General features: G+C 42.4%; 1 protein-coding gene across 1 annotated transcript in view; it reads left to right on the top strand.

The window, feature by feature from the left end:
• The window catches only part of LOC102743959 (aldehyde oxidase-like), a 67,143-nt gene extending 57,842 nt beyond the window's left edge, over positions 1-9,301 (top strand). Inside the window, 5 exon segments of the mRNA XM_081815318.1 lie at positions 762-876; positions 4,076-4,141; positions 5,922-6,106; positions 6,812-6,983; positions 7,940-9,301. Of these exon segments, the coding sequence (XP_081671444.1) occupies positions 762-876; positions 4,076-4,141; positions 5,922-6,106; positions 6,812-6,983; positions 7,940-7,990 (589 nt within the window). The 3' untranslated portion in view covers positions 7,991-9,301.
• Positions 9,302-15,537: the final 6,236 nt, after the last annotated feature.

Raw genomic sequence — 15,537 nt, 5'->3', positions numbered from 1 at the left:
TTATTTTAATGGAAAATGAAAGCCATCAGAGAACAGGGTGAATCAGAAAGTCTCAACTGATTTGCCATGCTGCTAGTTCTCCAGGGAGTCTCAGGGCACTGGTCGGCTATCAGGAATAAGTGTGAGAAGCGTTTTTAACGGCCACCTCCAGGCCGGGGAAGCAGAGGAGAGAAGGGGAGAAAGTGCCGGCAAGCTGCTGGCCTGCACGCACCTCTTATATGGTGACATCCATTTGGTCCTTGAGGAAGAGTGAGGAACAGAGCAGGCGTGGAAACCAGAGAAGTAGCAAAGAATGAGAGCCAGGGGCCTGGTGTTACAAACAGAAGGCTGAATCCTGGAGCCGGAAAGACAGACGAACAGGCGAATGTGCAGCTTTGAAATAGTGCTTGGTCTAAAATGCAGGTGAAATTCCCCAAGTCTGATGACAGTAGGATGACATGATTCAATATTAACGAAAAGTAATAGATTGGGTAATCACAGAGTGAGCACCTAACTTCCAGGCATAAGGAGTCATTCATTGGTGAGGAGCAATTGAATGTTTTTATCAGACAAAGCAAATTTAATAAGAAAGAAGTATACATTTGTTCAACAGATTTATTACACGCACAACATGCCGGCACATCATTGTACAAGTGTGTTCCGCTGGTTTGCTGTACATGCAAACTGAACACAGCCTCTTACGGGTCTGTTTAATCATCAGGGTCTGCAGTTAGGGGACTGAGTCACTTAACAATGCTCCTCAAGAATTCTGTTTCTTCCAGGGGCTATGAGTCAAACATGAACTGGGAGACAGGCGAAGGCCATCCTTTTGAATATTTTGTTTATGGAGCTGCCTGTTCCGAAGTTGAAATAGACTGCCTGACAGGTGCTCATAAGGTCAGTACCAACTGGAAAGGTCTTCCAGTTGTACCCCAGATACACCTAAATTCCGCACATGACATCTGTCTGAGCCCCGTAGAAGCACCATGTATTTGGCTAAGGATAGTTTCTCTGTTACCAGAAAAAATTAGAAGCTCAGCAATTGCCTTGGTATTGTGGTTGCTTCCATGGAAAATGACCGGCGGCCTCTCTTCTTTATTTTCCTGGCCCTTTTAAATGGAATCAGGAAAGAAACCACTTCAAGGAAGAAACAGAGCTTAAAGAGAGCTTTCATGTAGACCGTTGGTCTAACCAGCAGTCCTGAACTCTTACATAAAATGCCATCATATGACATTTTTGAAGGATTTTGTAAGCATCCATAACCTGCTAACAAGCACCAAGGGCCAATCCGGGGAAGCTAGTGGCCAGCTTTTGATATCTTTTATCTAGCTAGATCCTGCTTTTTAGATAGTTTAAGGGCATCCCTATGCTTTTAAGGGATGCAGTGAGGAGATATGCACACAGTTTCTCTCTCTCTATCTCTCTCTCTCACACACACACATGCACTTCTGTTTCAAGGAGAGTTTCTCCTCTTGTATCTCGGTCCTTGTGGGACCCAGCTACAATGAAGCTACTTACTGGCCACTGTTAATAATAATAAATGATCATTAATACATTCAATGGGACTATGATACCCTCACAACTGTCATGTGATAATCTGTCCCAAAACCTACCCAGAAGCAAGCTCTAGGTCTTTATATTTCCCAACATACTTTGTGACTGTATCTTGGATTATGATAAGATGTAAGTTTTCATTTAATAGGTCTCTGGCATGTATGTTTTTTAAAACTATAGTCAGCCTAATCTTTGAAACTGTATATACCTTTATTGAACCTGCCTGGTAAAGTATCTGGTTTGTTCAGACTCTAACCCAGACCAGACCACTTTTGGGGAATCTTGGACTGGGACACAACAATGATCATTCTAAGCATGGTTTTCATGCTAGAGTAGCTGTCCTCTTTTAGTTCAGTAGAAAGTTCTCTCAGGCTAACTAATTTCTACATCACCTTCTCCCTCAAAGAAAAATTTGGTGAAAACCTAATCACTTGGGTTTTCTTTATTTGTATATGCCTTGGCCTTGTTAAGATCTAAGAACAAGGTAATAATTAGTATGAATAATTGGTATGAAATTCTAAGGTGTGTTCTTATGACTTAGTTGAACAATCTTAAGAGATGTGCTAAATAGTCTTTTTATCAGATGCATTCAAAAAAGCTAGATCTGTAGCTCAGGTTAGGTATACCCCTAAGTAAAGGGCTATAATGTAACATGCCACCCAGGGCCCTCCCTGGAGGCCTGTTTCTCAGTCATTCTCCTTATGTTGTTAGAATTGTTCTTTTTTTTTTTTTTTTAAGATTTTATTTGAGGGAGAGAGAGAGAGTGAGAAACAGCATGATAGGGGAGAGGGTCAGAAGGAGAAGCAGGCTCCCTGCTGAGCCGGGAGCCCAACGTGGGACTCCATCCCAGGACTCCAGGATCATGACCTGAGCTGAAGGCAGTCGCTTAACCAACTGAGCCACCCAGGCGCCCCTAGAATTGTTCTTATTCCTACAAAATTTCCCTCACTTTGAACCTACATCTATATATTATCTATTGCTGGGTAACAAATTACTCTCAAGTTTGGCAGCTGAAAATAACAAATATTTATTAACCGACAGCATTCTGAGGGCCAGAAACCTGGGAGTGGCTTATCTGGGTGATTCAGACTCAGGATTTTTCACAAGGTTGCCATCAAGCTGTCAAAGAGGGCCACAGTCCTCCCAAAGCTCAATAGTGGCTGGAAAATCTGATCCAAGCTCCATCACCTGCTTGTTGGCAGGAGGCCTCAGTTTCTCACTGGCTGTTGGTCAGAAGTTTCCATTCTTTAGCACAAGGACCTCTCTATGGGATGTCTCAGTGTCCTCAGGACACGCAGGCTGCCCCCAAGCCCAGAGGGACTGATGCAAAGGAAGAAGAGAGTGTGAGCAAGTGAGAGAGCACCCAGACAGTAGCCACAGTCCTTTACACCCTAACACCGGGGTGATGTGCTAGCATTTCCACATGTCCTGTCCGTCGCACAAACTAACGCTGGTAGAGTGTGGGAGGGGAATCCATCAGGACGTGAACCCAGCATGCGGGGATCGTCATAGGCCATCTTGGAGGCTGGCTACCACAACTAGAACTGCTCTCTTCAGCCCTAACAAAACACAGTGACAAACAGTAAGTCCATGGCTCTAAAAACAAAACTTTTACTAACACTGCAGACTTGAGAGCACCTCCCCTCACCAGTAATGGAGGCCATGGGTCTGCCGGAAGGCCAGCCTTGCTGAACGGTGTCACAGAGAACTTTACATTTCATCATGTCCTTAAAGAAGAAAGGTGTTTTATTATTTTATTGTAATAAAACATTCTGGATCACTCTCTAATTTTCTTAAGAAAAACGTTAGATGAAAGTCCCAAATCAAATAAGAAAACTCTTGGGTTTCCTTTGTTCCATTAATAGTTGTAAGTAGAATCTATTTGTCATGGCAGACGTCATTATGTCAAGTAAAAGAAGGTACAGACTTGCTGGAGAGCAAAGGTGTTACCAGTAACCTGGCTGGGCCTGCCATAGTCCTCATTTGTAGCTTATCAGGAACTTTTGGTCACCAAGTTGTGCTTTAGATTTATCTTTCCTCTGCTCTCAAAATGAAGAATCTGCAACAGCAGATAACAGTTTCGGAGACTTTTTAGCTGATGCACCCTGAGTTCTGTGCTTCAGTCAATGTCACCCAGCCAGCTGGACTCTGGATGTTGGGTTGTATGGTAGCCACAGGGTTTTTCAACAAGGATCACGAGGACTGTAAACATTTTCTGTGTCATAGATTATGTCTGCTGCGCTGGGTTGAACTCAATAAGTTACGTCACTCAGCCAGAACAAAGTCAAATATTTTTCTCTCTTGTTGTTCCTGAAGGAAAAAAAAAAAATCGGTGCTTAAGCTGGTTGAGTATGTGTATAATTTTGAAAGTTATAGATAGACTGGTGACCCAATAAAATTCTTTGTTGATTCTTTCTCCTGAAATGTATTGTGGCCCCAGAAAAGTCCTATACCAATGGCATCCTGGCAGAAACTGTTTCTCAGCCTTCTCTCCTACGTTGGACTCAGTAAAATAAACATTTTTGCTCTTTTTTATTACCAGAACATCAGAACAGACATCGTCATGGATGTTGGCTGCAGCATAAACCTAGCCCTTGACGTAGGCCAGGTATGTGTACCTGCTTTGCCTCAACCCCATTTGTGAAAGCCAGAACCGCTGTGGGGGTCTGTAGGCAAAACATTCTACCCGGCTTATTCGTCATTGTAGTTTTCTACCCCTGTAAGTCAGATTCCATTCGTCAGGCCAGCCACAGAACTCAAATCTCTTACTGTTTAAAAAAGGGGAGGAAACAAAGAAGTTTTAAGTGGTTTCTGAAGAGACATGCGGTCTGGGACTGAGGAGCTTGAGGGAGGCAGAAGAAGCAAGCCTAGAGGTGTCAGATGTGCCCCTCACCTCTGGGATTAGAAGTAGACTGGAGGCTAAGTGTGAAGCCTTGGGCATACGATGGGCTCTAGCTTCGAGGAGTTTAAAGTCGGGTTGGGATAACATCAAACAATTACAGCAGTAGCCATTAATAATAGGTAGCCTGTTTTGCCCACAGTTATCTTTTATTTAAATTTGAAACATAACATAATAAAATAGAATAAAAGTAAATAAATAAATTTGAAATAATTGACAAGACTAAAAAATCACCAGCTGTGTTACCTAAGTATTCAACTGGCTAGTGTTTCTTGGAAACACAGAAAATTTGCCAACACTGACGCTGCATTTCCACAAGGAAAAGTCAGTTGGCTCCCTTGTTTAAGAGAAGCATGTACTCTGTGATTCTAGGAGTCAGGACTCACCTGGAAGCTTCACTCACGTTCCTCACCTGTCTCCTACCTGTGGGCAATTCAGCTTACTACCCGCAGTTCAGAACATAATTGGAGGTACTCTCCAATCATGACACGTGTCATTGGAGAGTGGGAGGAATGGGTGGGTTGGAGAAGTCAAAACGGGCTTCAGGGAGGCCCCAGGTTTAGGGAATGAACAGGAAAAGGCATTCTGGGTGAGAGGAGAGGGGAGAACCTAAAGACAGGAAATTCAGCCTACTCTGTGTTCAGGGCTAGTGGGGGGGCGGCGGAGGGGGTGACGACAGTGGCGAGTGCCCGTGTGGCCTCTGTCAGTGGAATGGAAGGTGCGGCTGAAGGCAGAGACCAGAAGGGGCCAGGTCGGTGGAGGCGCCCCAGAGACAGGCGCCTGCCTTAGAAGGTGGAGGTGACATCGCCTGGCGCGTGGTCTAGGCCTTTAAAAGGAAGATTCATCTAACATTGTGTTAGAGAAGAATCTCCCCGCAAACAGACACAAGGTAGGCCGGAGGGTGGGGTGGAGAAAACGGCACACCGAGGAGACCCAGAAGTCAGGAAGATGTGTGGAAAGCCAATTTTGCCCACATGCTGACATCTAAGAATTGGAGCATTTTAAAGCTGTATAGGAAGCTTGGAGAGCACACAACACAGTTCATGTAACTAACAAGTGAGGAAAGGGGACAGGAATGAGAGGCCACGCCCACTTGCGAGCCAGGATTGTGATGAGGTGAGGGGACGCTCTGAGCCCTGTCAGTGTGCTGGGGGCTACGGACAGATCGGTCACAGGGTTCCTTCTGGCTCATGGACCAAAAGAAGGAGGGCCTTTGGGCCACAGGCTATTTGAGGCCTCTTCTAGAGCTAGACTTTCACTGCCCAATTGAGATTCAAAGTCAACTTCTTTGACTTTGAACTGCGCACCGAATAAGATGTTCAAAAATGAGGTAAACTTCTAAGTAAGCTTTCAGAGACATCTTCCAGGACATGCTGCAAACCCCCTTGTGCTGTGTTTTAAAAATTCAAATAAACAGCATGAAGTTGAAATGCTCCTGTTGGTTGTATTTTCTCATATACAGAAATTCTTTTCTTCCCCCCTCCCCCAGATTGAAGGTGCATTTATTCAAGGCATGGGACTTTATACAATCGAGGAGCTGCACTATTCTCCTCAGGGTGTCCTGTATACTCGTGGCCCAAACCAGTATAAAATCCCCACCATCTGTGACATCCCCGCAGAGTTGCACATTTCTCTACTGCCTCCGTCTCAAAGCTCCAGTACCCTGTATTCATCGAAGGTAAGCTGTGCTTGATAAATAAATGAATGTTTATGTGATTTGTGGTATCTGTGCAGGGGGCTGGGGGAGGTGCCTTCATTTCTGTGTTGTTTGAGGTTTTTACCAGACTTATAGAAGAAAAGGCCCTATTAAACATTTTAATTTTAAATTAATTTAACATTGTTACAACTTTTTTTAAGTACTTCAAATTTTGGAGCCTAACATGAACTACTGTTACCATCAGGTTGTATCTGATTTTTTGTTTTGCAATAATCATCTCATACCTACGTCTGCTTTCTCCATTTGGCATCATTTCCTTAGGCAGGAATCCTAAGAATGAGAATACTAGGTTAAAATATCAAATTACTTTTTTAAAAGAAAAAAGTTACATGTATAATAATATTTTATAGGGGCACCTGGGTGGCTCAGTTGGTTGGGCATCCGACTCTTGGTTCTGACTTAGTTTATGATCTCATGGGTTGTGGGATTGAGCCCCCCATTGGGCTCCACTCCCAGTGGAGAGTCTGCTTGAGGATTCTCTCCCTCTGCCCCTCCCCCCCACACACATGTGCACACTCACTCTCTCTGTAAAATAAATAAATCTTTAGAAGTAATAACATTTCATATAGGCATCTATACACGTTTACCTGTAGATGCACATATACATATATACACATAGAGATACAAAGAGAGAGTCATAATCTGGTTGACTTGTTTCTCTTCAAAGGTCTAGGAGAGTCTGGGATATTCCTGGGATGTTCAGTGTTTTTTGCCATTCATGATGCGGTGAATGCAGCACGACAGGAGGGAGGCCTGTTTGGACCATTAAAGCTCAATAGTCCCCTGACCCCAGAGAAGATTAGACTGGCCTGTGAAGATAAGTTCACAAAAATGGTATGACCTGCTCATAAAATTCTGAATTTTTGTTCCCTGTCCTTGTAGTCAAGTTTTATTAACTCACCATGGTGTTTTTCCGTGGAAGAAAAGGTGACAGGAATCCTGAGGGCATTTGAGCATGGGAAGAGTAGACTGATCCTTAGAGTGCAGTTTTTCATCAGCCTGGTCCTGCCTGCCCTACAAAGGGGCTCAGTTCTACACCACTTGAAAATGAAGGTTCATTGCTCTTTCATCAGTTACATGTTCCTCCTTGGTTTTGTTCTCTTCCCAGGATATATTGGTCAGGAATGGGAGTTCAAGAACTGTTCCCTGAACCTAAGACACCCAGGCCAAGAATATGGGCCACACCAACAGTCTGTCCCACTCTATCCAGTCAGATATTTGAGAAAGTGCGTGTAATTCCTGATTTGAACTGTAGAGTGGGAAGGGCCCTTTCTGGCCCAAGCCCAAGAGCAGGATCCATCATGCATCAACACCCCTGCAGAGCAAACATCTCAGCTCCCCTTTGTCACATTCACTGATGAGATTTTAACTGTGGGAGAAAGTCATGCTGTTGATATTGACCCCTCTGACTATATACAAGGTATTCCTTATACTGAAGGGAGAGCCCCTCCTACTCCTCCTGTCAGTGCTGGCTCTGTGTGGTACCCCTTACAGCTTGTCCCAAGCCCCATGAATCATCTCTTCACTATGGAGGAACACAGAGACTAATTCCACTTTTTATTTGTCCCCCTTCAAGTGTGAAATGATGACTCTTGAAGCTGCCCTGCCCTGCCTCACAGTCCTGTCCCAGATTCTTCCATACTGCTCATGCTGTCATTCTGAGACCTTGCTTTGTCCTGGTTGCCCTCTGGGTGGTTTTTATCCTGTTTTGTTTTTTTTATTATGCTATTTTTCACCTGTCACAAATGTTTTCCAAGTTGCAAACATCCACATTTGTTCTTTTATTCCAGATCCCAAAAGATAAACCTGGATCCTATGTTCCTTGGAATGTACCCATATGAATCAAATACAAACTTCTGGGGAAATGGGACGACTCTTCCACCATCGCAGTCTATCTGGTCTTTATGCTTTAAGATGCTAGGTCTGAAAGATAAACGTTCATAGTTTAGAAACCATTTCACAGAGTATTGCTTTTATATCATGCTGATTTTAAATGTTCCATTTGGATTTTGATAGATATGCTTAAGCAATTTAGAAATCATACTTTAAATAGCACAAATACTAACTGGTTTCCTCTAGAAAATGGAATGGATATTCTCCATTACTTTGTTTCTTAAATCCATCCAGCTGAATGGAATAGAAGATGATGATTTGTATGTGATTCATATTTGGCTTGTATCCACCAACAGAAATTACACTGTCTAGTGAAAGGCAATTTTCTAAATAATTTTATTAGTAGTGTGAACTGTAAAGTTGTCATTTTCTCATATGTCCCCATTTGCTATCAGCCTCCTTTTATTGTCAAAATGGATCCAGGCACTGTATCCAAGCATCTGTGGGACTAAAGAAAAAAAAAATGGATAAATTAGACTTCATCAAAACTCAAAACTTTTGTGCTTCAAAAGATACTACAAGAAATTGAAAGACAAACCACAGAATAGTAGAAAATATTTGCAAATCATATATCTAATAAAGATGTATTATGCAGGATATATTTTAAAAAAGTCTTAAAGCTCAGCAGTAAAAAGATAAATAATGCAATTTAAAAATGGGCAAAGGAATTGAACAGACATTTCCACAAAGAAGATATATAAACGGCCAATAAGCACATAAAAAGACGCTTGAAGTCAATAGTCATTAAGGAAATGCAAATGAAAACCACAGCGGAAACCATTTCATTCCCGCTAGGATGGCTATAATCAAAATGATGGATAATAGTAAGTGTTGGTAAGGATGTGGAGAAATTGGAACCCTTATCCATTGCCGGGAAGAATAAAAATGGTGCAGACACTGGAAAAAAACTGGCAGTTCCTCAAAAAGTCAAACATGGACTTACCAAATGACCACTAAGTATATACCCAAGAGAATTTGAAAACATATGCACACACAGGCTTATACACAAATGTTCATAGCATTATTCTTAATAACCAAAAGTAGAAACAACCCAACTGTATCAACTGATAACAAAATACGTTACACAAAATGTGGTATATCCAGGGCGCCTGGGTGGCTCAGTTGGTTAAGCGACTGCCTTCGGCTCAGGTCATGATCCTGGAGTCCCGGGATCGAGTCCCGCATCGGGCTCTCTGCTCAGCAAGCGGTCTGCTTCTCCCTCTGACCCTCTTCCCTCTCATGCTCTCTGTCTCTCATTCTCTCTCTCTCAAATAAATAAAATCTTTAAAAAAAAAAAAATGTGGTATATCCATACAAGGGAATATCACTCAGCTATACAAAAGAATGAAATACTGATATCTTCTACAACATGGATGAACCCTGGAAACATTGTTTAAATGAAGGTAGCCAGACACAAAAAGCGACATATTGTATTGTTCCATCTATGTGAAACATTGAGAATAAGCAGATTCATGGTAACAGAGAGTCAATTAGTGGTTGCCAGGGGCTGAGGGGAGAGGGGGAGAGGGAAATGGGGAGGTGATTGCTAATGGGCACAGGGTTTCTTTCTGGGGTGATGAAAATGTTCTGGAATTAGACAGTAGTGGTGGTTGTACAACCTGTGAATATACTAAAAACCCCTGAACTGCATGCTCTAAAAGAGTGAATTTTATGGTATGTGTATTACACCTCAATTTAAAAAAAAAAAAAGCATATGTGGAGAGAAACAGAAAATGTGGGAAAGATTGAGAAGTTGTGATAATCATAAGAAATTTATCCCAGTGGCCTTCAGTGACAAGACCTCAATGGGGGCTAAGCAGCAGGACAAAAATCACTGGAAGATTCCATTTGCATTAAAGGCAGGAAAAAAAATATCTACACTGAAGTATAAAATACTAGAGATTAATGGATGGCACCTTCTCCTGTCACACTCTCAAGAACGCTTGTCCCAAGGCCAAGTTAAGATGGCAGCCGTTCTTCATGTTTGCCTTTCATTGCCACGTGGATGTGTCTCAAAGACACCTCAAACTTAATGGGTCCCAAACAGATCTCCTTGTCAGTACAGCCATCCCCGAGATGCTAAGCCAGAAATGAGGGAGTGATCCAAGATGCTCCATTCTCTTGGTGCATATGCACTTGTTCAGGCATGAAGTCCTGTCAGTCCCACCTCAGAGAAATCTCCTACATCTGTGCCTCCCTCTCTTTATTCCCATGGCTAATGTGTTAGTTCCAAGCCACCATTATTTCTAACCTATGTGGTAGTCTCCTTATTACTGTCCTGCATTCATTCTGTTTCCCTTCCAAACCATTCTTCAGGTTAAAGTGAATGTTATATATAAGTTTAGGGACACACACACACACACACACGGTATGATTATGTTACACCCTTGCTTAAAACCCTTCAGTGGCTTCCTATTCGTTGCACCAGAATAGTATCCCAAGTCTCTAAGGTGGCATACGTTCCCTCTGTGATCTGGCCCCAGACCACCTCTCCAGTGTTGTCTCACAACCCCCATTTTTGTCATCAGAATTCCCCATTCTGTTTCTCACTCTGGAGCCTTGGTCCTCTGCCTGAGAAGTGCTGTCACTTCCATTCCTCCTTTTGTCTGCCACTATGTAGTGCTTCTTAAATTTTAAAATGCACACAAATAACTTGAAGACGTTGTTAAAATGCAATCAAGCGATCCCAGAAGCAAGAAGGTGTGATGGAAGTGGTCCATCTAGAATCAAGCACGAGCAGGATCAGAAGGAACCCAGTTATCCTCTGCTGTTACATCAGCATCCCTCCAGCAGGTCATACATATGGCCAGATGGTGGAGTGAGAGGCCCCTCATGACAAGCTGAAGCAGAAGGAGAAAGTCTGAGCTTGGTTCGCAAATGGGTTGGTTGGAAAAAAGTCCAAGCTTGGTTCACAAATCAGTATGTGCATACAAGCCAGATATGGGCAGTGACTGCACTACAGACCCACTCAGAGGTGGTGAGGGGAAATTCTCCCATGGGGCAGAGTTTTGGGTAGTGCACCTGGTTATCCACTCTGTGTAGGAAACAGAGTGGCCCAAGGTTAGGGCATGTATGTGTAGTAGCAAATGGTTTGGCCAGCTGGGCAGGACCTGGAAGGGGAAGGATTGGAAGATGGGGGACAAGAGGCTCATGAATGGGTATATGGGAATGGGCACAACGTGTCAAAATGTTCATATTGCACATTAGAAATATAAACTGTTCGCTACATAAATTTAGAAAAAACAATGTGGAAAACTTACTTTCTTCCATTCACAAAATAAGTTCATCTGACTCTTCAGAATGAGATATTATGCCAAAATAATTGGCTGGATATTATGAAGTTGCATCGAAAGCACTTGCTGCTATGTCCGCCTGAGACCATGTTGGTGAAGGCTGCGGGGAACAGACTCTCTCGTGCAGGCTTTGTTGGACTCGTACACACATTTTGGAAAGTGAGTTACTTGGGCCTCTCAGCAGTCCCACCCAGAAAGCCCAGTTCCTGTTGAAATCTCCCACCACGAAAGAGGCACTAAACAACCAAGTATGTACACAAAATGGCATTTGACATCAGCCCTCTCTGCCATTGGTCACCCCACTGCTTGACACAGTGGGCATGGGAAGAGTCATGACAGCAGGGATGGGTGCTATGCTTCCACGTAGCTGCTGCCACAGCTGAATGTGCAACCTGCCCCAACACAAGCCAGGACTAGCCCCCAAGTTAGCACCATGGTCCCAGGAGACCAGTAAGCCCCTGGGGGGCACACTGACAACTCCACGCTGCAAGGAGCAGTGATTTAACAGAGATACGCATTCTGGGTAAAGGTTTTTACCACCTAAGGGCCTGTGCAATATTACATGCACCCTCGTGAGATCCCGATGAAACACCGCATCAGACCAGCTTACAGCCAAGTAAGGGCAGCTATCCTACAGCAACGGGGTGAGAGTGTGACATGTGATCCACTGGTCTTTTCACATCTGTACCACTCAGAAGTGCAATGGATATTGCTCCAACAGAGCAATGGAATGGCCTAGAGAAATGCCAGCTAGGAGGCTTGGGAGGATGGAGCTCCATCCTCCAGGATGCAGGATACTTGAAATCCAATGGACAGTTAACAAGCTGGCAGAAAATATCTGGACATTTATAGCAGAATATGGTTAATATCCATTGTATATAATTAAATTCTTCACATTGGTACATCAAAAACCTAATAGAAAATAGTCAAAGGACAGAAGAATAAATACAAATATTCACTAAATGTATAGCAAGATGGAAGAAACCTAAAAATAATAAGAAATGCCAATTTTGGACTGTCCCTTCCCCCACATATTTGAAAAATGGTAGCATGGATAATACGCAGTGTTGGTGAAGGCTGTGGGGGAACAGACAATCTCTCATACATGATTCGCCATATTAGCACACACATGTTGGAAGGTGAGTGATTTGGACCTAGCAACATGCTTACCCTTCAACCCAGAAATTCCAGTTCTCAGAATTTGTGCAGCAGAAATACTTGCTCAATGTGCCACATTAAAGCCTAAGAGTTTTCATTGCAGCATCATTTGTAATAGTGAAAAATGGAAAACAAATTAATGTGAACTAATAGAGGACAGTTTATGGCAATAATGAAAAGGCTAACAGACACATGAAAAAGTGCTCCACATCCTTCAGCATCAGGGAAATACAAATCAAAACCACAATGAGATACCACCTCACACCAGTCAGAATGGCTAAAATTAACAAGTCAGGAAACGACAGATGTTGGTGAAGATGCAGAGGAAGGAGAACCCTCTTACATTGTTGATGGGAATGCAAACTGGTGCAGCTACTCTGGAAAACAGTATGGAGGTTCCTCAAAAAGTTAAAAATAGAACTACCGTGTGATCCAGTGATCACACTACTAGGTATTTATCCGAAGAATACAAAATTAGTGATTCAAAGGGACACCTGCACCCCAGTGTTTATAGCAGGAATGTCCACAATAGCCAAACTATGGAAAGAACCTAGATGTCCATCAACAGGTGAATGGCTAAATAAGATGTGGTATATATACAATGGAATATTACTCAGCCATCAAAAAACGAAAATTTTGCCATTTGCAGCAACGTGGATGGAACTAGAGGGTATTATGCTAAGCAAAATAAGTCAGAGAAAGACAAATACCATATGATTTCACTCATATGTGGAATTTAAGAAACAAAACAGACAACATAGGGGACGGGAAGGAAAAATAAAATAAGATAAAGACAGGGAGGCAAACCGTAAAAGACTCTTAACTATAGGGAACAAACTGAGGGTTGCTGGAGGGGAGGTAGGTGGGGGGATGGGGTAACTGGGTGATGGGCATTAAGGAGGGCACATCATGTGATGGGCACTAGGTGTTATATAGGCAACTGATGAATCACTAAATTCTACCCCTGAAACTGATAGTATACTACTATATGTTAACTGACTTGAATTTAAATTAAAAATGTTTTTAAAAAGAGGAAAAAAAAAGTAACATTTATTGAAAACTTACTAGGTGCCAGGCACTGTTCCAAGTACTTTGCATGTATGAGCTGATTTAATCCTCACAACAACCCTGAGAGAGGTACAGCCTCTTTGTCCATTTCACAGGCGAGGCAATTGAGGCACAGAGAGCCTAAGTAACCTGAAAAAAAGCAGAATTTGAAATAGTATGAATAGTTGATTTCACTTTTTAGAAACCAACAAAAAATTCATGTATGTAAACATATGTGTGTAGGGAAATTCTGTATATATATGGAGGAGTCTGGTAATCGTTAACTCTGAAAAGTGAATATTGGGAAGGAGTATTTTCATTTTCTGCCTTATACACTTTCGTATTTTTGATTTTTTTTAAAAAAACAAGCATTTGTTTTAGAATTTAAAAGCAAATACATTAACACCTAAAAATGCACCTGAATGCATTGTGTCTGCCTGATTTAGTTCCATTTCACTGACCAAAGAAGGTTTTGTTGCTGATTATAAGAAGAAATTTTATTCCAGGGCAGGAAAATTATGCATTGTTTAAGAACTACATTGAGATTGAAGTTCAACTTGGCTTAAGGCAGGAAGAAAATGGGGGTAGCAGAGGAAGATGGGGAAATAAGAGGATTGGGAGCATAGACAGACAGGATTTGATTAGAGGAAAAACAGAAAGCAGACTCCTCAGTGCAGAAACAGACCCCAGGAGAAGTCTAAAATTCTGCCCTCCACCCTCCTCACAGCCCTCCTGAAGGCAGATGACCACATTCAGGGGCACACTCAAGTTCTCTCATTCTCCCCTTGAGAGGTACAGTGAATTTCATGTGCATTCAGCAGCCTGACCATTTGGGGGAATGCTTAATTATCCTCATTCTTCCTCCCACCAGTATTTTTAAGCTCCCCTGTCCTAGGCACGGGGAACCAGTTACCTGCCTTCATGGAGCTTACACTCTGGTGAAGTTATTGAATGACTTGCCTTCGAGGTGGTCTGTTTTGACTTTTCCTCATATCCTCTGGATCTTTATAAGATCACACATAACCTCGAGATTGGAGGGTAACGAGTTAATGATTTGACCAAACATAACAGCCGGTAAACTGAAAAGGACATAGGAATAAATAGAGATCATTTCAACTCCTGAAATACATTTTTAACAAGATCATTTGGAGGAGGAAATGGCTTTCTTCATTCCAAGTAATAAAAGATTTATTTTTAGGTAGCCATACTCAAATTCAAAATCATTTATGTAACGGCTCGGCTTTAATATGTACTCAACTAGTTAGACTCATGTCAAAGTAATTGCTGTTATAATCACCTAAATGCGTTTTTCTTTTTTCCTTTTTTTGGGAAACCACTGCTGTAGTGAGAGCAATGCTCAGCTTCATTGTCCAAACTCTGAAACCATGTGTCCGTCCCCGCCTGCCTGGGGCCCATCTTCTGCTCTCTCTGTGGAGCTACGGTCACCACTGCAGAAGGTGCAAGAAGCAGCAAAACCGGGATTCACCTAGTTCAAGTAAGAGTATATGTTAACGAGTTCAGAATAACTATGGATTTAGGGGGCTTCTTTAGTGGTCTGAGCCATGGGTTAGGGTTTTAGAGGACGAAGATGGCAGGTGAAGGTTTTCATCCCTTTTGTAGGAAGAAAAGTTACCCTTTTCTTAAGTTCTTTTATCCTTCTCCAGATTTCTGTATTACCATTTGAAGTTTGTTATACTTCTGTAAAAATGTGAGGGGAGGTGGTCCAGAGGGAGTGACACCCCATCTGTGTCACCTTGGACCATCTCATTGCCTCAGGGAGGAATCCTCCCTTCAGGAGGGCTGTGGGTCCTATGCACACAGAAAGGGGACAATTCACCTTTATCTTGGTTCCTGTAATAAAATGAGAAAAATAAGGAGGCATATTCTATGTTTGGTCCGTGTAAATAGTCATGCTACAAATTCTACCAGAAAAAAAAAAAATACTTCTGTGATTTGGATATTTGAATTTCGCATGTTATGTAATAGTCTTTAATCAA

Source organism: Leptonychotes weddellii, chromosome 3 (genome assembly GCF_054177405.1).
Source record: "Leptonychotes weddellii isolate Sample4059 chromosome 3, ASM5417740v2, whole genome shotgun sequence".
NCBI lineage: Eukaryota > Metazoa > Chordata > Mammalia > Carnivora > Phocidae > Leptonychotes > Leptonychotes weddellii.
This window is presented reverse-complemented; position numbering and strand designations above follow the sequence as displayed.